This window comes from Oncorhynchus mykiss, chromosome 24, assembly GCF_057628025.1.
Source record: "Oncorhynchus mykiss isolate SJ-2025 chromosome 24, ASM5762802v1, whole genome shotgun sequence".
Lineage (NCBI taxonomy): Eukaryota > Metazoa > Chordata > Actinopteri > Salmoniformes > Salmonidae > Oncorhynchus > Oncorhynchus mykiss.
In genome coordinates, this window is record NC_143045.1 from 3955598 (window position 1) to 3978261 (window position 22664).

Below are 22664 nucleotides of genomic sequence, written 5' to 3' on the forward strand. Positions count from 1 at the left end.
AATGACGCGATTGTTCACATGACCACATTCTTAGGGCTTCTCTCGAGTTTATATGTGCTTATAAACTGTTATAACAGTTATATTCATATTTATTTAGATTTTGCTGCTGGCATGAGAGCCAGCACACTCTTGCCCTGAATCATATGACCCAAGGAGGATTGTGCGCCACTGAGAGAGTGGGCTGACTCTGGATCAGTGTGACAGGTACGGCTAAAGGGACCACGGGACAGCGACCTGCCAACCCACAAACACCGCTGTCACATCACTCTAAGGAGGTCACCGTAATCAGATTATCCCAGTTAGACAGTCAGGCTCACTACTCTAGCCTCAGCCAGGCAAACAACAACACAGAGAGAAAGGCAGAAACACACACCAACACACACACTACAAATACAGTGAGTGGGAAGAGGAGAGGTTTGAGGGCCGGCCAGATAGGTGGGGAAGAAACAGAGAAGAAGCTGTGGGGCCTAAAGCTTCTCCATAACCGCAGTGATGCCAAACGGGCGGCGGTTTGAAGCGGATATCTGAGACCTGTACACCTGGACAATGAGCTGAGGTGTAACCCTAAACTAAGATGAACCACTGTTTATCTCTCTCTCTCCCTCTCTCTCTCTCTCTCTGTCCCTCTCCTTCTACCTCCCCTTCTATTTCTCTTATCTTTCTTCTCCCTCTCTGTCCCTCTCTTTCCTCCCTCATCTTTGTAACCTCTCCTCTCTCACCATCTCTTTCGCTTCCTTCCCTCTCTCTCTTCCTTTCCTTTCTCCTCTCTCTTCCTCCCTGCCTCCCTCCCTAAGGGCTTCACCGAGGCAATGTAAAGATTAATCTTTACGTCATCGTCTGATCACATACTTGAATAGTTTAGCTTTTTTTTTTGGAACGGGACGCAGAGAAATGAGACAGATTGAGACACTCTTTTGAAATCATCTTTTTCACACAGAAATAATTCCAAGTGAAGGAATTGACATTTGCACTGGGATGCTGACAGCTGGATGACTCAACACAGCCCAGTGTCGTGGAGGCAGCTCTGTGTTGTTGCCAAGGCTTCGCCATCCAATACCCATCTGATCCCTATCATCACAGCTACTGAGGGAGGGGCAGCTTTTCACATGGCGGCTCTCGCCTACATCATGGCTTCACAAACCGGGGAGCGATTAGGAACAGTACGGAAGATCTGTGAGCCGGGTGTTTTTAAGCTACAGACACTCCAGATCATCTCTCTCCTTCACAAATCTCTGGACTCAGCATCCTGTAGCCTCAACTCGTACCTCTACGCCCCATCCCCCATACTCACGTCACACACACAGACAGGCCTACGTACACACACACACACACTAACAAACAGTATACCCCCCCCCCCCCAATACACCAACAACTGTGACTTTAAACAGCAAGTAGTACAAAGGACCAGAAATAGCTTGGTGAGCTGCAGAGCAGAACTGCTGTCCTTGAGGAGGGGTGGTAGAAAGAGGAGGACGAAAAGAGAGGATGGGAGGAGGGGGGAATAAATGACTGGGGAAAGATGGCAGAGAGAGAGAGCCAGCTCTCCAGGGCTGATCTTACCCTGCCATTCTCAACTCAACGGTCTGTGTGTCAAACAGAAGACCTCTCTATTTCATTTCATCCACACGACACTTAAATGAACCCATCAACATGAGGGTTAACAGTATGTATTGTACTGCACATTCTGTAAGTGTCCACTCATCCATCCTCTGTTAAATGAATTTCATATACTATACTTCCCTTAACTGGAGACTGGAACAGAAATAGGCAATAATACAGTCTGTCTACGGCCTATGAGGCAATCAACTGTGTGTGCATGGCTGATTCAACATGCAAACAAACCAACGGAAAGAATGAACGCGTTCCCATTCTGAGTGTGATTTGCCCCCCAAACGTTTTATATTTTACATGAAATAGGAAAGGACTCATTTGGAGCGAATTATATCTTTGAGATGGCAGACTGGAGTGGGAGACGAGTGTTGGCATACTCACTGTTGCTCGACTTGAGGTCTCTGTGTATAACCGGTACAAAGGTCTGATTGTGCAGGTAGTCCATCCCTGTGGCGATCTGCACGGCCCAGTTCACCAGCACCCTGGGGGGTACCTTCTTCCCAGCTAGGGCTCTGTTCAGGGCCCCCCCGCGGGCGTACTCCATCACCAGGCAGAGGTTGGGCTCTCGCAGGCACACCCCTATCAGGTTGATGATGTTGGGGTGTCTGAGCATCCAGAAAAGCCTGGCCTCTTGTCGTACGCTTTCAGCTGTGGCGCTGATGTCCTCGTCCGGGTCCTGCCTGGCAGCTTTAACTGCCACCTCCTCCCCTTTCCAAATCCCTCTATACACCTTCCCAAACCCCCCCGCCCCAATCACCTCCTCCAGCACCAGCTCCGTGAAGTCGATCTCCAAGGGGTACCCCTCAGGCACCCCACCCGCCACCAGCCCTCCTGCGGTTAGCTGCGGGTAGCTGCCGGCGTCCCTCCGAGTAACGTAGTTGCATGGGAAGATGCCCACCTTGTCTTGGATCTTGCCCGTCCACCAGCCCTCGTCCCCGGACACTTTGGAGTCCTTGGAGAGGACCTCCAGGAGGTCCCCGCGCCGCAGGGTCAGCTCCTCGTCTGCCGTGGCCTCGTAGTCAAACACGGCCGTCCAGTAGGGGTTGGAGGTGGTAGAGCCGCCCTGGTGGCCAGGGTGGGAGTCTGAAGAACCAGAGGAGGAGTTCCAGCTGCTGCCATTCTCAGCCTGGACAGCTGTAGCAGCACACACCGGGGGAGCGGGGGTCATGTGCGGGGGCATGGAGGAGAGAGGGGGGCCATAAGGGGGACCAAGGGGACCAGCGAGCACGAGGCCAGGGGGAGGAGGGTCGCAGCAGCCCCCACAGCTGGTGCAGGGCAGGGGGGCTGCTGTGCTGCTCACTCTGGCATACGGGTCCATGGCTGCCCGGCTGCTGGTCAGCGGTGTGGGCCTGCCCTCTGTCAACTCACACACAAAATCCATGCAGGGCCCATCAGCTGAATCCAGGCCTCCTTAACCAGAGGAGTGACAGATCAGTGGACAGGCAGGCCAAAGCTCCACTGTCCCATCACTGGCCCCGTTTACTGGGGTAGTTCCAGTTCCTGTCACCAATCATGTGTGTGTAGCAGTCTGTATTACCATGTATAATGCAGTGTGTATTTAACATGTATACCTACGAGTTCACTTTGGGGTGATCCATGGCTATCCCTGAGAGAGGCTACTGATTATTCTCCCATGTATGTTCTAGAAAGCTACCAGAGAGTCAAGGCTGGCCTGGGAAAAATCCCAAAGTAGACCATGTGTTCCCTCTTCAGTACTGTGAGATGAGGTTCTGGTGGATGGGATAGCTTTGCGCTGCTCAGGAGAGCATGCTCAGGATCTGAACATGGGTCTCTGTAACATCCCACACGACTTACGACTTTACGACTACTGTAGGGGGGCTGTGGGAGGGGGCTTATGATCCTCAAAGCATCTATTGCTATTTCATATTAGACTACAAATTTGATTTACTGTTCCCTCTCAATACTCAGCAAGAGCTGGATGGTCTCAGTTGACCACAAAAGTTTATTCTGGTTTCTTACTATTTTTATTTCCTTTGAATTTTTTGCCCTGATGAATAATTCACGGCCAACGCTGCACTTCATTTCGCCTCCCTGAGAACAGATCCTGACACAGAGATTTAAAGAGGCAAACTCACTCCTCTCCCTGGAGATTATGAGAGGCCAAAGACAGCGAGGAAGCCACGCGACAGTTAAAGGAGATCCCACATCTAAATCGGCTATTTATAAATCAATTGCACCACGTGTAACAAAACATTTGTATTCTAAATAGTTTCACCTGTGTAGTTTAACATCCTCTGAGCAAGGATCGTTGTTATTTCCAATCAAGCGCAGCGCAGCAAAATAGTGCTTGTCTGACATCTCGTTATTACAGGGTCATTGGCTTTTTGACAGCGATGAAAGACCCTTGTCTTGACGTAGTATTGCGTTGAAATGTCGATTGAAATATTTCCCTACTTTGCTGCTGCCTCGTCTTAAGTCCTGCACGCCTACATCGATCAACGTATACGCCCGTTGAATGTTCTTAAAAAGCCTACTCCTCCATTTTTAGATGGGGAATTACGGCGGACAGTGTTCAGGCAAACATCATTGAGTGACTGTACATTTTGCACCTTAGTAGTCAGCGAACATACATAAGTCACCGGCCTAAATTCTGCGCTCTGTAACGTTTCAATAAACACCATACAGTGAGCGTTCACGAATGCGCGAGTTATCGCGACAGAAACGTATACATACAACGTGTACAGAACAGTTTGTTGTAGCCATAATTATCTTCGCGTCGATTTTGTAGGCTATAAGACGATGCTCATTCATAACATCTGATACATTTATAATCATAAGCAATAGCCTTGTCTAGTTATATGGACACAATGTTGCACATTTCAGTTATTTGTGATCAAATAACAAAATCAGCACCTGCTGGCTCTTCACGAATATATTTCAGTGCTTTTCGACACCTTCACACGCTATGTTAGAGACCGAAATAGCCTACAGTAATAATACATTATGTGTTTTGTGAAATCATTTGACTGTAATTCCAATTGCAAATATTTGTGTATCTCTGATTCGAGTTGACGTGATAAAGAATAAGGCGATTAATCGTCTACGGTAACGTGTTTTCTTTGGCTTTGATAGACAGATGCACCATCCTCGAGGCAATAATAATAACAACAATAATAATAATAATAACGTAACAGGTCTAATAAAAGCCTAATTCTTCCTTTTGGTGCAACATTGAATTATAATCCTGTCTTTATGCGTATATAGCGTCTTGTCTTCTGGTTCAAATAAACCAAATATGAAATGTTCAAATATTTACGGAAAAAAAGCCTGACCACTGTTCATCACAACATCCATTGACATTGTCGCATGGGCGTGTGATCGCATCCAAATATCCACCATCAGATTCCATAATCCAATTCCACAAAATGAATAGTATTGGAGTCCTTGCTCATCTGGGTCAGTCGGTTGGCCACTTGTCCTTCACAATCAAATCGCTTTTTTCTCCAAAAGACGTGCAATTTCTAGACGGAGCTGTCAGTCTCTCGGCTGACTTTGTATCCAAATACACCGGCTGTACTGGGGGTGGAATATGCCGTTGTATTCTGGGTAGTGTAGTTTATTGAGGAGCCTACATCCACACAGGCCTTTATATCTCATAATTTGGACATCGCTTGGACGACCAAATTAACTTTTGCTTCATTTTGATTATAAAAAATCGGGTTTAAAAATAGTCTATCTGTAATGCTTATTTTTATGGGTGACCTTTAGGGTTAAGGCATTGCTTGACTGTACAACAACATCCTATACTGGTCATTATCAGTTAACCTTGGTCATTAGGCTGATGTTTTGTGGACCAGTGGGTTGAAATAGTTTTTCATGGTGTGTGTGTATGTTGGCGCTTGTGTGAGAGAGCATGCATGTGTGTCTCCAATTATCACACAGCATACTGTCTAGGAACGTATACAGCTCTATTTTATTGCAATTTACAACAACAAGCTGAATGCATTACAATCCCATCACAATTTGGTAGATGTTTATCACGCAGATATCCGGAGACAATACAACTTAACACTGACTAAATGGAACCTTGGCTCCACACTGCCCCCTGGTGATTAGGATGGATGACACCTAGACATTATCAGGGGCACCTTCACTTTCTGCACCTTCCCTCTCTAGGGCTCCATTGGCTCCCTCACCCAGTCCACCTCTAGCCTCCCATACATGCTCTCCAGAGGGGTCCATGGTGTGGCTGTTGACCTGCCATGGCAGGGGCAGCCCATGGTGGAACTGGCTGGAAGGGGGGGCCTTTCCAATGATGATCTGGCCCAGTGACACCTGGCTGACCTACCTGGTCTGAAGAGGGGACAGGGTGCGCTGGACAGCCCATGGGACATCCAGAGGGCCAAGAGCGGACAGTCTGGTCCTCTGTGGAGCGGAAGCCATATTGGGATACAAGCTTGTATAGGCTCTCCCTCCAGTTGGAGCCCCTTGATGGGCTCCAGTCTGAAGTGTTGTGGCCTGCTGTCTGGAAGACTACCCTCCTTACTGCTGTCTGGAAGACTACCAGACTACCCTCCTTACTCATCCCCATGGAGCTCACCCATAGTCACTGGGGGCCTTGATGGAGGGGAGCTGGCTGCACAACTGCTTACGGGGCTTGGATTTCTTGTAGACATCTTTTTATTTATTTTACCTTTATTTAACTAGGCAAGTCAGTTAAGAACAAATTCTTATTTTCAATGACGGCCTAGGAACAGTGGGTTAATTGCCTGTTCCGGGGCAGAACGACAGCTCGGGGGTTTGAACTTGCAACCTTTCGGTTACTAGTCCAACGCTCTAACCACTAGGCTACCCTGCCTCCCCTATGAGGGCGGGGTCATAGACTTGTACGTGTACTTTCTCAGGGATCTCCACAATGCTCTCCCACTTGGCTGTGGACTGAGAGAATTTGCTGCATTTCTTTGGTGAGCGGTGTGGGCGCTTGAAGTCGTCGTTTGGCAGGCTGAGGCCTGGCTCCTCTTTCGGGGGAGAAGATTCATGGGTACCCCCCAAGGGACCTCATAAGAGGGAGGTCAGGAGTCCACATGTGATCTGTTTACAGAGAGTGGGAGACAGAAATAGACATTAAAATAGAAAGAAGAGAGGAGAACAAAAGGGATGGGAGAAATAGGGGTGAGACTGATAATGATTGAGCTAAAAAATAATACATTCAATAAATATACAAAAATAAACTATTACTTGATGAATCGTGTCTTGCCACACCATCACCCAACACGTCTAAAGACTTCCAGGGTTTCTCTCCATGAAACACGAAGATTACTAATTAGGGCAGAAAATCAGCATTTGCTTCCTCCTGATTAAAATCAGAATTTTTCCATCGGCAGACGCTGCCTGCTTAGTTAGCACCAGCAGCACTGCCCTGGAAAGCAGAGGCCTGATTGGGTACTGAGGGATGTGAGTGGTAGCTAAGCGCCCTGGGTACAAGAAGAGAACCAGTCAGCTTGGGAACCAGTCAGTCACTGTGTTCACTTTCATAGCATATTGAGGAACTAGTTTGAAAATAATATTATATGTTTGTAATACAGTACAAAGCCATCATGTAAATGATGAACATTGCCATTGTGCACTGGAAGTAACGTGTTGACAATAATATATAAGCAATTAAACAAATGCACTGGGTATGACAGTCATATTGGGCCTCATAGTTCCAGTGTTCTTTGCTGTGAACTCCAAGAAGGGCCCTGAGGAGAGAGAGAAGAAAGGGAGGGGGGGGGGGTAAATCAAATTGCATGTCAAATACATTTCCTCTATTGAAATGAACTGAAACAGAGTACAACCCAAATGTTTAGTTTCAAAAATACACTGGGGAAAAAAGCAAACCGTACTGGAGTCCCTGTGTGAAATATGACCTGGACAGCCTTCTGCCGATGAATTTGGTGGGAGCGTCTGTAGATCTTTCGTGCTCCAGATCATCAAGACAGTTTTCTATCCCGCCGTTTATGGAGCCTGTGGTTGTGAGAAAGGTTGGGAGGGGAAATACACAAACAAATCATAAATAAGACTCTTGCTAACAAAACTGGTTGATTTGTGAAATGTCAATCACTCTCAGCTCTCCCAGCGCCCACAGGTTGCGTACCCCTCCAGGGCCATCCAGGAAGAGCGGAGGAGGAGGTCCCCACTGCAGCTCCACTCCTTCACCCAGCCGTCCAGGGAGGAGGTGAGCAGCTTGTGGGTGCTAGGCCTCATGAAGACCGCGGAAACTCCTGCAGCAGGCTCCTAGTATCCCAGCTCCACACCTGAAGGGAGAGGAGATTAATGACACACATCCAAGCATCTCAATTGATTTGAGTCATTGTCAACTTGCTGATTTAACAATAAAACTTTCTGATTGTTTACTCTTTAGGAACATACAGTATATAATTGTGTGGGTATCCTTTCTGCATAAGACATTGTTTAATTTTTGTTTATCTCCTCTTTATTCTCTCCCCTTCATACCTGCACAAATCCAGTCATGTCGCCCATATAGAGGTCCTGTACACACAGCGCAGAGTACCCTGACCAAGGCCCCTGACCAAGGCCCCTGAGAGCCCTGTACTATTTCTTCCTCACAAAGTCAAAGCTCTTGATCCCGCGGTTGCAGAGCGTGTAAAACGTGGACACCTGTCTCCCCGTCACCAGGCCACTAACGACAATGTCCCTCTCCAAGGAGCTGCAGTGCCAGTCCAGCACCTTAACATCCCCAGGTGGGTCTGCACAGAGGTCAGATGTCAGGGAAAACAATATGGTCGCTACTTATCAGTCCAACCAAGGTGTGGGAATTGAGTAAAAAAACAGGATGTGTCAGAGAAGTTGAAGAGAAAAGGATTTTTATCTTAAAGAACAAGAAGACTGTAGTGCTTCCTAACAAAACGTTTGAATATCCCACCCATCTGCAGAGTAGTCCAGAAGCCCCAGAAGGTGATGATGCCCATGCTGCCAGTCAGCAGCTCCCCGGACACTTTGCAGTAATGCATACAGAGCACAGAGCCCAAGCAATTGGCCCGGTACAGGACCGCCATGCCCTGAGTTGGGTCAGAGAACACATGCAGAGAGAGGTCATCGCAGGCCCCAAACGAAGACCCGCTGGCTAGGCACAGAGACCAGGTGCTCCACCAGGTAGCCGCTATCCAGGGGCAGGCTCAGGTTGTGCCTCAGATCCCCTCGCAGGTTCTCTGTCCACACTGAGGGAGGGAGGTAAGAGTTCATGGTTTTGCAGTTTTGAGGTTTGTGCTAATTCTATTTGAGTATCATGCAATGGCATACCGCCCTGGAACTAATTGCCCTGGTCTAATAGGATCAATAAAATATACATTAGTATGGCACTGCTTTTTATTATACACAGTATTATCTTTGAATTTACATCTGTAAATCCCCATTTAATGCCCCCTTCTCTCCCGATGCCGAGGTCATGGCGTGTCCCCATTGGAAGCCCACCACCACAGTGCCACGGAGGCTTGAGTTGGTAGTGAGGCACTGTATGTAGTTCTGTGGAGTATTGGAACTGCATGGCGGGAGTAGCATCCAGACACAGGGCTATCTCTTCCTCCACCACATCTTCATCAGGACCACACACTTCCTGTAAATATGCACGGGAAATGGTCAAGTCCTCGTAATGGCGACGACGACGATGAGATCATGGTCACAAATTAGATTTGGATGAAGATCACGAAGACCAATGGGAGTTCTAATCCGTTTCTTATGGGATAGTAAAACAAGTCCTATGACGACGGAGTCAGCTATGATAAACGTCAAAATGTCAAATTGTCAAGAGCGAGTTGGACAAGACCTTTATAGTTTGTTTCAGCTGCGGAAGAAAAATATTTACATTCTGGAACAGTCTTTCTCATTGAAGTCATGCTGCACCTTATCCCCTTTTCACTTCGACTACATCATCCCTGTAATTGAGAATGATTTCCACTCAGTTTGCGATTCACCTGTGTCAATTGAAGAAATTGGAGAGGCTCTGAATTCAATGAAAAATGGGATAGACATTCTATAGACAGTTTTGGTAGTTACTAGAAGACCCTATTTTTAATATGTTTCAAGATTGCATTGAAAATGGGTAAATGGTCTCCACTTATTTCACTGATTCTGAAGCCTGATAATCTTTCTGGTAAATGCCAAAAGATTAAAGAAAGGAATAGATACCATTATAAATTAGACTCAAACAGGATTTATGAAGGGCCGTCACATAAGCTCTAACATTTGTTTAGTCTTGGACCTTCTAGATTAGTCAGATGCAATTTACTCATATGTTGTTGTCTTATTTTTGGACTTCTGTGAAGCCTTTGACACAATTGAACATTAATTTCTCTTTCGGTCTCTTAAACTTTTTGGTTTCGGTGAACATTTTATCAAAGTCATTCACATGTTTTACAAAGATATAAATAGTTCTGTGTTACTAAATCTTAATACATCCAAAATATTCCGTATCAACAGAAGTGAATGACAGGGATGCCCAATTTCACCCTTTGTACTCATTTTGGTTGTGGAACTTCTATCTCTAGATATTCTGAATAATGGAAATCAACGGCTTAATCATTTGTAGCAAAGAAATACACATTTCCCAATTGGCTGATGATACTACTCTTTTTTTTAAAGACAAAGACCAGGTCGTCGCCCATGCCCGTAATGCTATCACTGCACTCTATTAAAACTGAATGTTTCTAAATATGAAATCTTATGTTTATATGACTCTGACGATAATGAAATGGAAAATATTCCTGTAAAGGACTGTGTTAAATATTTAGGAATATATCTGTCAAAAAAACACTTAAGTCAGACAACATATGAATTTCTCTCCTAACATTAAGAAAACCAAGAATATATTGAATAATTGGCCACAAAGGGATCTTTCTATACTTGGGAGAGTGATTCTGTCCAAGGCAGAGGGACTGTCTCGCTTTGTGTACCCCTCATTATCTTTATGTGTAAATCCCTCTACCTGTAAAGAGATCAACAAGACTTGACTTCAAAAACAAGTCAGTCCTCTCTAATAAAAGAGGTGAAGGCGGTCTGGAAGTGTTGGATTTTGTGACATAAATAACACTTTCAAGATCAATTGGTTGAAAAGATGTTTGGTCAATACTGAATCCGTTTGGTCTTTCATTCCAAACAATGTGTTTAATAAGTTGGGATGTCTTTCATTTTTACTGAAATGTAATTATATTCCTGAAAGATAAACCCACTAAATTGGCTAGGTTTCACCAATAAGCTTTAAAAATATGTTTCCTGCACAATTTTTCCCCACATAAAGCTCTTTTGTGAAATAATTCAGACATAACTGTAAGGAATAAATCATAACTGACTTGCCTAGTAAAATAAAGGTAAAATTTAAAATAAATAAATAAATTGTTCTACCCTAGCTGGCACGAGAGGAGTATTGACTTTGTTGTTGATGTTTTTGAGAACAGGGGTAATATTCTTGCATATGAACCATTTCTACTTTGGATGGGTTTCCAATACCTTTCAGAGAGTTTATTTAAGTGATCAAAGCCATTCCCAGTGGTCTAACTACACTAATGAAAACTCATCTTAGCTTTGGTGATGATCACAGAGCTTTTCCAGAACTCAGTTTGGAAGGCGTGGGCTTAACTTGAGAAATCTTTTTTGTAATAAATACATAAGACAAATGTTCCATTCATGGAACCAACTTACGCCTAGAGGAAAAAAAGTATGGAACATGCTTATTCCTGATGTTGTCTGGCTTGGTTGATGCCTTACAAATATTGTATACCAAACCAATTTAAGGAAGTGCACTTTACATAAGATATATCCATGTAATTCTATGTTGTCCAAATTTGTGGCTATTGACAATATCTGCGTTTTCTGTGAAAAAGACAGGACAAATCTTACTCACTTGTTCTATGAATGTAAATCTGTGATATAATTTTGGGGAAACCTTGCAGAATATTATTTACCATTTTGAACACTACCCATATTTTTGACATGAAGGCTATAATATTGCAATGATAACAAGACCCTTGAAATGATTGTAATTTTTTAAATACTTTATACTAAATACATTATACACAAACAAAAATTCAAGAATTCTATACCAAAATTACTAATATTTTTGATTGAACTGAATCATCTTGTTAAGACATTATCCCCAGTGAATAACAAAAACAATAACATCTTCCTGAATCATTATAATGAGATTCCGAGTGAATACAATTGCACTATAATTGTTTTTATTTATTATCATTTAAATATTTTATTTTTTGTATGTATTTAGTATTTTCTTGTTTATTTTTTTTTATACCTTCATAAAAACTTTAAAGTTTATAACTGTGTTTTGTTTTGTTAGACATGTTTGATGTTGCGATGTAAAGTTGTTGATAATTTTGTATTATGAATTAAAAAATATATATATTTAAGAAAAAGTATATAAATAAAAATCTATATAAAATCAGACTACATTATTATATTTCCTTGAAAAATTGGCGTATTATGACGTGGCAATAATGTAATGCAGCTTAATAATAAAACGACACCTTTGCGTCACAGTGGTTGGCAGGCATATAAAGTGGAGAGGATGGGATTTGTGTTTTCAGATCATGTCCAAAATAAAATAGCCAAACGCTGTATGCCACTATTTGTGTTTACGTGTAAAAATGCTTTGATTATAATCGACTGCCACAAGGTTGCGCTATTTACTAATAAGTAGGCTCCAACTCTATAACCAACAACCCCAACTAGACAATGAACGTGATGCGAAATGATTTACAGGCAAATGTAGCTAGGTACTGTTATACCACAAAAACACAACTGCCTATTTCTGAGCAGCGCTGTTGTTTCTTCGAGACATTGCTGCAACAGCACTTATTGCATTTTTTTTGCAATGAACATTACTAACGCGTCTATGTTATGGTTGTAGAACACTGCCCTTCACATGTTACTATCGGTACTACAACAACCATGCTCGCACAGGCGCATTGCGGCGTGAGATCGTTTGCTAAGCGCAGCGGTTTCGCCTGGCTTGTGTGATCGGACTCCCGAGAGGGCATTCCTGGCAACGTTTGCGAGCGAGATAGAAACAAGCAGTCCACTATATTGTTCGATCAATGTTTCCCCTCGGATTGGGGATTTCTAACGGGATATAAGTTCGTCGAAAGTGCGAGAACGTCGAGAGGTAAGAAAACACTCCCAAGTCGTATTTCAAAAGTAGTTTTGAGTAATAGTTCGGGCTCCTCAACAAACATTGAAAAGTGGCGAGTCGGCTAGCGGGGTAAACGTTTCGCTACCATTGCTCACTGCTTGCAACTGGCCAGCGGAGAGCTATAACTTCATTCCTGCTATGCAGCCAACAACTTGCATACCACGGGTTCTTTTTTTGAATCATCGTTGCACCTTTCCAAACACGCAGGGGATATACGTCTCACCTAGACCCATATTAATCCGTTAACTAGTTAAAAACACGGTACATCGGCCTCAGAAATCATGTTTTATTAACAAAAAAAAAAGCCCGATCCTTCCTGGTCCGCCGTCTTTCCAATACGCAGGCGCATAGTAATTTTCGCATACTCCGGGTTTGTACTTTCTCCACTTGATTTAATCACACTTGTAAAGGCCAAGCGGCTGTGGTAAACTGACAAGTTCCAGACAATGGAACAATCGTCTCCTTAAGTGAAACGCAACATTTGGGAATGTAAACCAAGCCTAGTTTGATCGACCTTAGAATTTTGAAAAGTGCTGCAGTAGAAAGTTGCTAATGTGGGTTCATTTTTGTTTTGATTGAATTGCCCACAAAACACACTGTTTTCTTTAGGGGATTTGTGTTGGGTAGTTTATACGTTTCGTGTTTGGCAGCCTACGACAAAAATGTTTTGGTGTTGTGTGATTCATGGGTAAAATCTTACGAACGAGCTAGTTAACTAACTAGGTCACTGAAAGTGGTTGTGCCTAGAATGGGTGACTCTGGCTAGCATGCTAACTAGCTAGATCATTTTATTAACTAAAGCCCTCATAAGTGGTCTTACTGATTTTCATTCAATCAATCATCTTTCATTCAATCATAGAAACTTAAACCTCCAAAGTTCACCAATATTTGCAAGCCATGCTGACCTGTTTGCACACATTAGTGTCAATGCTGATCAGCTGTCATTGTGACATGTTTAAGGTCAGTTGTGTCTGCCACCTGGGGGGTGCAACGTCTACATGTCGTATATTAGTCCAAATGCCTGTGCACTGAATGCCGCAGGAAATAACACATCAAATATTAGGATAGACCTTTCATGCAGAGGGCAGCATTGATATGACGGTGCTTAACAATTTATTTTGGTTGCTTTCTCTCCGTGACTAATAGAATAACGATAATGCCAGTACCGGCGAGAAAAGGTCAAGTCCACTAACTTCCCTGCTTTCTGAGAACAGAGGGTTTCAGATCAGCTCATTAATGTTACACTAATCACGTCTGCAGTTTCCTCGGGGGCCTATTCACTCAATTTGAAGGAAATTACATTAGAAAGGCAATGCGTGCTTGTGAAGTTCTGAATACCACAGTTAAAGTTGATTAACCACGACCAGGTGCCTCTAATTCCAACTTCAGATCCCCTCATTCATCCCTACTGCTTCAACTTTACAGGTGCCTATCACTGAACCATAGTGTTTTAATTGAGACACTTCGTTTTTGTATAATTTCCATCAGGGAATTTCTATCAATGTCTCACAACAGTGGTGAAACTAACCAATACACATTTTAGTACTATTTTATTTCTTCATTCTGTGCTGCGAAAATATTTTGACTAAAGTTCTTGAATCAAAACCTGAACTAAGTGGTGATATTATTCCATTTACATGCTTTGGGATATTTGTTTAGATGACTAGTTATTGTTGTTGAATTGCTAAATTTGATAGTTATATTTTGGTTTAGTCCGTTTCATATAGGCTACTGTATGCTGCCTTTATTGCCTTTCAAAGATAACATTTCTGTACGGCTTTAAAATAATTAGTGACTTAAATCACCTCTGGAGAGAGAAGCTTAACTTAAAAAAATTATAATAATGTAAAAGCAGCATGTTTTGGTTGAACAAAATGTTATATTTATTATGTTAATTCTCTGTGGTTACTTGGGACCCCGTAGTAGTGCTTCCCAATGTAGTTCCATAAGGAACCATTGAAAATGATCTCGATGAATATGCCGTAGTTTCTTGCTGTCTCTATGATTAGGCTTACATTATAAATAAAGTAGAAAGACTTTAAAATACAAAGGGAATTGTATCTGGGTGACCCCAGTTGCATTCTAACCTGTAAACCTAATGATTCACGCACCCCTCTCATTGATGACTCATCGAACTCATGTGTTTTTTTTGTTGTTGAAGATAAAGACCACTGATTCAACTGGTTCTCAAGGGTACACTCTTACATGCTGACCAAACCGGCAATGCTCACACGTTTATTTTTGTTCACCCACACCAGAAGCGGTCAGGACACGCTGGTTGAAATATCAAAACAAACTCTGAACCAATTATATTCACAGGCCGAAAAGCATTAAACATTTAAGGCAATTTAGCTAGCTTGCTGTTGATAGTCCTGGTGTTGCTAGCTAGTTTGTCCTGAGATATAAACATTGGGTTGTTATTTTGCCTGAAATGCACAAGGTCCTCTACTCTGACAGTTCATCCACAGATAAAACTAGAAACCTCATTTGTTTCTTGTCATCTCTCCTCCTTCCTACATGCTTCTTTTTCCTTTTTGGACTTTTATATGGCGGTTGGTAACCAACTCTACGGTGCATTACTACAACCGACAGGAGTGTGGATGTCAGTTCACCTTTCAATCACCCACGTGGGTATATGCTCCTAAAAACCTATAAGGAAATTTGAGAGGCAGGACTTGCAGCGCATCAAGCGTCAAATAGAACCAACTTCTATTTTAACGCCTAGCCATGCAGACGCTCGCTGTCGCTGCAATGATTGAATAACATGTATGTGTAAATGTATTTTTGCAACCCTCACGCCCCCCGACGCGAGCGGTGGGGTCAGCATGTTACTCAGCTGTTGAGTTAAAACAATTTTCATCAAATGAAATGAACATGGCTTGAGTGTCGGGTGTCTTCTCTAAAAGTAGACTACACAAGCCCTATCGATTTGATTTCTTTATCTTCCACTTAGTATTTTTCCGTTTCAGCTATTCCAACAGCACAGTTTGAGTCTTAATAACCACCACACGGGTAGTCCTCCCTCTGTTTTGTCATTTTTAGATCTATACTGTTTCTTGCCAGGTTTCTCCCTGACCCCTGGGGACGTCCTGGTTAAATAAAGGTTAATAGAACTGCACGGCGTCACATAAGATGCGGCAGACAGACAGACTGATCCATCATGCTCATTAGTGTAGCATCACAGCTCCGAGAGGAGGAAGCAAGCCTCGGGCTAGGGATACCATCTGGCCCTCATCATGCTGGAGAGAGCATCGTACGTTTGTGCATTTTTTTCTTTTGTCGTTGTTGATTTGAGCACATATCGCTCACATCCAGAGTAAATAAATAAAGTGTTTATCTGCGATTGACGTTGTGATCTTACAATATAAATACACGGTATGCAATCGGCATTAACCCACCTGCACCGGTGTTGCTCACAGAATCTCTTTTGAAGTATTGGCCGTCCCTTGAAGCCCGTCTGTGACTCAGCATGTATGACAGTTTCAACAGTTTGAGTTATAGAAAAAAGGAGCAGGATGTTCGTTAAAATTAGGATCTACTTTATGGCTCCTTTACTGTCATAAAACATCATCCCCCTCTCCTCACTCCCTCAGGCATGAGCCCCCGAGGTGTTTTATAGATTCCCTTTTCGGATAGGGAGGGAGAGCGAGCACTTCTCCCAGACCCAGTGGTTATTCCCCTGCAGGCTTTCCCCAGGCCTGTTTGACTGGGGTAAATATAGCCTGTTGGTTTTAGCTGGAGGATAAACACAGATGTTGAGTAGACCTTCCTCGCCACAGAACAGTGTCCTCCCTGCACTGAGAGAGGGAGAAATGTCCCACTGTCCACAAAGCTTTTAAACAGAGTTATAGGACTTAGTAAGGTTGCTGTTAGGGCTATACGTCTCTACAACAGGGGTTTTTCTGCATGAAAGGGGGCTTAGGTGGTGGGTGTGGTAGGGTGTTTGGCAATGGGTGGGCGGCGAGGCTGAATTTTATTGATTTTCTTTTTTTTTACCAATTTCCTGCAACTCCACAAGTCCATGTAGCAGATTGTGGACCCTAACAGATATTTATGTATACTGAGCCAAAATATAAATGCACCATGTAATAATTTTAAAGATTTGACTGAGTTACAGTTCATATAAGGAAATCAGTCTATTTAAATAAATTCATTAGGCCCTAATCTATGGATTTCACATGAATGGGAATACAGATATGCATCTGTTGGTCACAAATACCTTCAAAAAAGGGTAGGGGCGTGGATCAGAAAACCATCTGGTATCTGGTGTGACCACCTTTGCCTCATGCAGTGTGACACATTTCCTTCGCAAATAGTTGGTCAGGCTGTTGATTGTGGCCTGTGGAATGTTGTCCCATTCCTCTTCAATGACTGTGCGAAGTTGCTGGATTTTGGCGGGAACTGGGACACGCTGTCGTAGACGTCGATCCAGAGCATCCCAAACATTCTCAATGGGTGACATGTCTGGTGAGTATGCAGGCCATGGAAGAACTGGGATATTTTCAGCATCCATAAATTGTGTACAGATCCTTGTGACATGGGGCCGTGCATTATCATGCTGAAACATGAGGTGATGGCGGTGGATGAATGGCACGACATTGGGCCTCAGGAACTCGTCACGGTATCTCTGTGCATTCAAATAATTAAGCAATAAGGCCCGAGTGAGTGTGGTGTATGGCCAATATACCAAGGCTAAGGGTTGTCAACATTAGCAAGCCAGAAGTAGTAGATGAAGCAGAATGTGAATTCGTTCCTCCCTCTCTCCCTGGTTTTAGCTTGCAGCTATCGCTGTGTAGCTGGCTAGGTTTAGGATATTTACTAGCCCATACCAGTGAGTTGGCAATGTTAGTGACCTATGGCAGTACACAAACAAAATCTTGCTCACTTATTTTGCCAACTAGAAAGAAATAGCCACAAAGTCATTACGAAACAGAGGAAGACAATAGCAAGCTATAGCAAGCTAATGTTAGCTGCTACCTCTTCAACAAGAAACAACTGTGATCAACATTGATCCTATGTTCAAAAAATAAACTTTCTCATTGAGCAAAATCCACAATCTACCCCTCCAAAGAATGCCTGGCTCCAGGGTTACTAAGAAATGCCACCGGATCCGCGTTCGGATCCATGGCAGAAGCGTCTCATTACAATTTAGCTCGCACTAGGCAGGCCTTATAGAAAACTCCCTCTGAGCAACAGACCGGCCCAATTACATTCCGTTCCTAAAATCTGCCATCAGTCCAGTGTATGGAAAATCTTCGAGATGCCCTAGCCCATAGCAGATGTCAGAATAAAATTCTGCTGGAGGTGTCGTATAAACCCGTGCAGATCCATTCGACTAGCCATCCACACACACAATTTTGGCCCCAGCCATAAGGCTGTATACAGTAAGTGACCTTCGTCATGGCCAAAACTACTCTTTCCCATAGGCTTGTACAACCGTTGAAGTCGGAAGTTTACATACACCTTAACCAAATACATTTAAACTCAGTTTTTCACTAATCCTAGTAAAAATTCCCTGTCTTAGGTCAGTTAGGATCACCACTTTTTTTTAAGAATGTGAAATGTCAGAATAACAGTGGAGCTTTTATTTCTTTCATCACATTCCCAGTGGGTCAGAAGTTTACATACACTCAATTACTATTCGGTAGTATTTCTTTTATATGGTTTAACTTGGGTCAAACGTTTCGGGTAGCCTTCCCACAAGCTTCCCATAATAAGTTGGGTGAATTTTGGCCCATTCCTCCTGACAGAGCTGGTGTAACTGAGTCAGGTTTGTAGGCCTTCTTGCTCGCACACGCTTTTTCAGTTGTGTCCACATTGTTTCTATAGGATTGAGGACAGGGCTTTCTGATGGCCACTCAATACCTTGACTTTGTTGTCCTTAAGCCATTTTGCCACAACTTTGGAAGTGTGTTTGGGGTCATTGTCCATTTGGACCCATTTGCGACCGAGCTTTAACTTCCTGACTGATGTCTTGAGATGTTTCTACAATAAATCCACAACTTTCCTCCCTCATGATGCCATCTATTTTGTGAAGTGCACCAGCTCCTCCTGCAGCAAAGCACCCCCACAACATGATGCTGCCACCCCGGTGCTTCACGGTTGGGAGGGTGTTCTTCGGCTTCCAAGCCTCCCCCTTTTTCCTCCCAACATAACGATGGTCATTATGGCCAAGCAGTTCTATTTTTGTTTCATCAGACCAGAGGACTTTTCTCTGAAAAGTACGAGCTTTGTACCATGTGCAGTTGCAAACCTTAGTCTGGCTTTTTTATGGTGGTTTGGAGCAGTGGCTTCTTCCTTGCTGAGCGAACCTTTCAGGTTATGTCGATATAGGACTCATTTTACTGTGGATATAGATACTTTTGTACCTGTTTCCTCCAGCATCTTCCCAAGGTCCTTTGCTGTTGTTCTGGGATTGATTTGCAAATTTCGCACCAAAGTACGTTCATCTCTAGGAGACAGAACGCGTCTCCTTCCTGAGCAGTATGACGGCTGCGTGGTCCCATGGTGTTAATACTTACGTATTATTGTTTGTACAGATGAACGTGGTCCCTTCAGGCGTTTGGAAATTGCTCCCAAGGATGAACCAGACTTGTGAAGGTCTACAATTTTTTTCACTGAGGTCTTGGCTGATTTCTTTTGATTTTCCCATGATGTCAAGCAAAGAGGCGCTGAGTTTGAAGGTAGGCCTTGAAATACATCCACAGCTACACCTCCAATTGACTCAAATGATGTCAATTAGCCTATCAGAAGATTCTAAAGCCATCATTTCCTGTAACTTTCCAAGCTGTTTAAAGGCACAGTCAACTTAGTGTATGTTAACTTCTGACCCACTGGAATTGTGATACAGTGAATTATAAGTGAAATAATCTGTAAACAATTGTTGGAAAAACTACTTATCATGAACAAAGTAGATGTGCTAACTGACTTGCCAAAACCATAGTTTGTTAATGAGACATTTGTGGAGTGGTTGAAAAACAAGTTTTAATGACTTTAATTATATTGAAAGTCAAGTTCTTTTCTTCAATAGAGTGATCAGGGGTATGCAGCTATAGTTTTTCACAGAAAATACACTCTATATACATAAGTATGTGTACACCCCTTCAAATTAGTGGTCTTGGCTATTTCAGCCACACAAGTTGCTGACAGATATATAAAATCGAGCACACCACCATGCAATCTCCATAGACAAACATTGACAGTAGGATAGCCCTACTGAAGAGCTCAGTGACTTTTAACGTGGCACTGTCATAGGATGCCGCCTTTCCAACAGGTCCGTTTGTATAATTTCTGCCCTGATAGAGCTGCCCCAGTTATGCTGTTATTGTGAAGTGGAAATGTCTAGGAGCAACAATGGCTCAGCAGCAAATTGGGAGTCCAGACAAACTCACAGAACGGGATCGCCGGGTGCTGAAGCACGTAGCGCGTACAAATCGCCTGTCCTCGGTTGCACACTCACTACCGAGTTCCAAACTGTCCCTGGAAGCAACGTCAGCACTATAACTGTTTTTCTGGAGCACACAAGTCTAAGATCACCATGCACAATGCCAAGCGTTGGCTAGAGGGGTGTAAAGCTCCCCGCCATTGGACTCTGGAGCAGTGGAAACACATTCTCTGGGGGCGGTGAAATCATGCTTCACCATCTGGCAGTCCGATGAAAGAATCTGGGTTTGGCGGATGCCAGGACAATGCTACCTGCCAGAATACTTAGTGCCAACTGTAAAGTTTGGTGGATGAGGAGTAATGTTCTGGAGCTGTTTTTGATGGTTTGGGCTAGGCCCCTTAGTTCCAGTGGGATATCTTAATGCTATAGCATGCAATGACATTCTAGAGATGATTCTGTGCTTCCAACTTTGTGGCAACAGTTTTGGGAAAGGCCTTTTCCTGTTTCAGCATGGCAATGCCCCTGTGAAAAAAGCGAGGCCCATATAGAACTGTATTTTTTTTAGATTGGTGTGGAAGAAATTGACTGGCCTGCACGAGCCCTGACATCAAGCCCATAGAACACCGTTGGTATGAATGCAGACTGCGATCCTGGTCTAATCTTCTAACATCAGTGCCCGACCTCACTAACGCTCTTGTGGCTGAATGGGAGCAAGTCTCCGTGGTATTCCAACATCTAGTGGAAAATCTTCCCAAAAGAGAGGAGGCTGTTATAGCAGCAAAGGGAGCGCAAACTGTGTATATGGGGCGGCAGGGTAGCCTAGTGGTTAGAGCGTTGGACTAATAACCGGAAGGTTGCAAGTTCAAACCCCCGAGCTGACAAGGTACAATCTGTCATTCTGCCCCTGAACAGGCAGTTGTTCCTAGGCCGTCATTGAAAGTAAGAATTTGTTCTTAACTGACTTGCCTAGTTAAATAAAGGTAAAATAAATAAATATTAATCCCCATGATTTTGGAATGAGGTGTTCGACGAGCAGGTGTCCACATTCGCTTGGTCATGTAGTGTATTATTAGTGCAACGCATTCGGCAGAAAATAGCGTTGTTCATCAGATGACAACAGAAGTGCAGCACTGTTTGGCTAGCAGCCACACCAGTAAATTAACTCATGAAAAAGCAAGGTCTTTTTTTTTTTTATGCAAAAAAACAGTCCGATACAGTCCGATACATTTCCTAATGTTTTGCTTCAGAATTGTTCTACTTCATATTCATCATCTCCAGCACCACCCCAACATCAACATATGTGAAAATGGTACGTTTCTAAGGTTTAGTCGTAGAGAAGGGTTTCCAATGACGTCGTATGATTTGCTGTGATTTTGACCAATTGCGAGTAGGCGTTGCCTGCTAATTGGTTGACGTCATTGAAAGCACGTATCTTTCTCTACAAAACATAGAATCGTGTCATTTCCACATATGCTGATGTTGGGCTGGTGCTGGAGACGGTACATATGACATTTCCCTTCAATCTTTCATTTTCCCCGAGGAAAAGTAGGCAACACAGAGAAAAGTACCAAACAAAAGAAAACGACACATTAGTCGGAGCGCTGTCTGCTGATCGAGTACCCCTTAGTGAATTCTCAAGGGCGCAGAAAAGGCAACTGAAGCACAAAATTAATCTGAGCAGATATTGAAATAAGAAGCATTTTTAGGAAAAACAGCAAGACATTTCTGCGCAGGAAAAAAAATCTGAATTCTGCATTAACGCGACCCCCTGCGTTGTTAGGTTAGATACGGTAAGACTGGGGAAAACATCTTCACACCCCAAGAGCCACATGAAATAATAGTTCTGCCTCTTTGAGGTCATCTCAGAGTTCTCACGCTGTAGTCAAGGCCAAACATGTAGGAGTGACTCGGTCAGAGAAGGCTATAAGCCCAGGCCTGGAATAACAAATGTCAAGCTAAAATGCCCTTGCTGGTGTGCTGTTTTTAACATGAATTGATTTCTGACCCCTTATACCCTCCTTGGTTCTAATTAGGTCATTCACATTTCGAAACCGATGCTGTGCTGAATCAATAGAACAGGTAGATGAGCAAATCACGCATGCAGATCCCCTGGCAAAGCATTTCCCCAACCCCTTGGTATATGTGGGTGCAACTGAGGCCCCCCTTGATTTGTTGTTCCTCACGTTCTTATTGTCTTCTGTATTTGCCTCTTCTGTTTCCACCGAGAAGCGCTAGCAAGCCTACCTGTCTTTATTTCACCCGTTCTCTAGCTCTCTCTCAAACCGTGTTCGTGCACATGGAGCCGTAATGGACAGGGCAGTGTGCGAGTTAAGATGCGAGGGGACTTCCACAAAGAGCCCTGTCACGCAGAGAGTGAAATGTTCTATAGAGGAGGAATTCCTGGATAAAGGGAAAAGGAAATAGGGGATTCTCTCTCTCTTTTATGTGTTGAGGAGGGGTCGACGTTAGACTTGTACGCCCCCCACACATGGTCGGGATCACCATGTT

The 22664-nt window shown here is 43.6% G+C and overlaps 2 protein-coding genes across 3 annotated transcripts in view; one reads left to right on the top strand and one right to left on the bottom strand.

The window, feature by feature from the left end:
- Positions 1 to 5170, bottom strand: part of map3k10 (mitogen-activated protein kinase kinase kinase 10) — a 46906-nt gene extending 41736 nt beyond the window's left edge. Inside the window, exon 1 of the mRNA XM_036961425.2 lies at positions 1993 to 5170. Coding sequence (XP_036817320.2) covers positions 1993 to 2992 — 1000 coding nt within the window. The 5' untranslated portion in view covers positions 2993 to 5170. The remainder of the gene's footprint in view (positions 1 to 1992) is intronic.
- Positions 5171 to 12364: 7194 nt separating this feature from the next.
- Positions 12365 to 22664, top strand: part of sipa1l3 (signal-induced proliferation-associated 1 like 3) — a 95114-nt gene continuing 84814 nt past the window's right edge. For both annotated transcript variants that reach the window (XM_090218107.1, XM_090218108.1), the window contains exon 1: positions 12365 to 12745. The gene's annotated coding sequence lies outside the window, so the exon portion shown is untranslated. The remainder of the gene's footprint in view (positions 12746 to 22664) is intronic.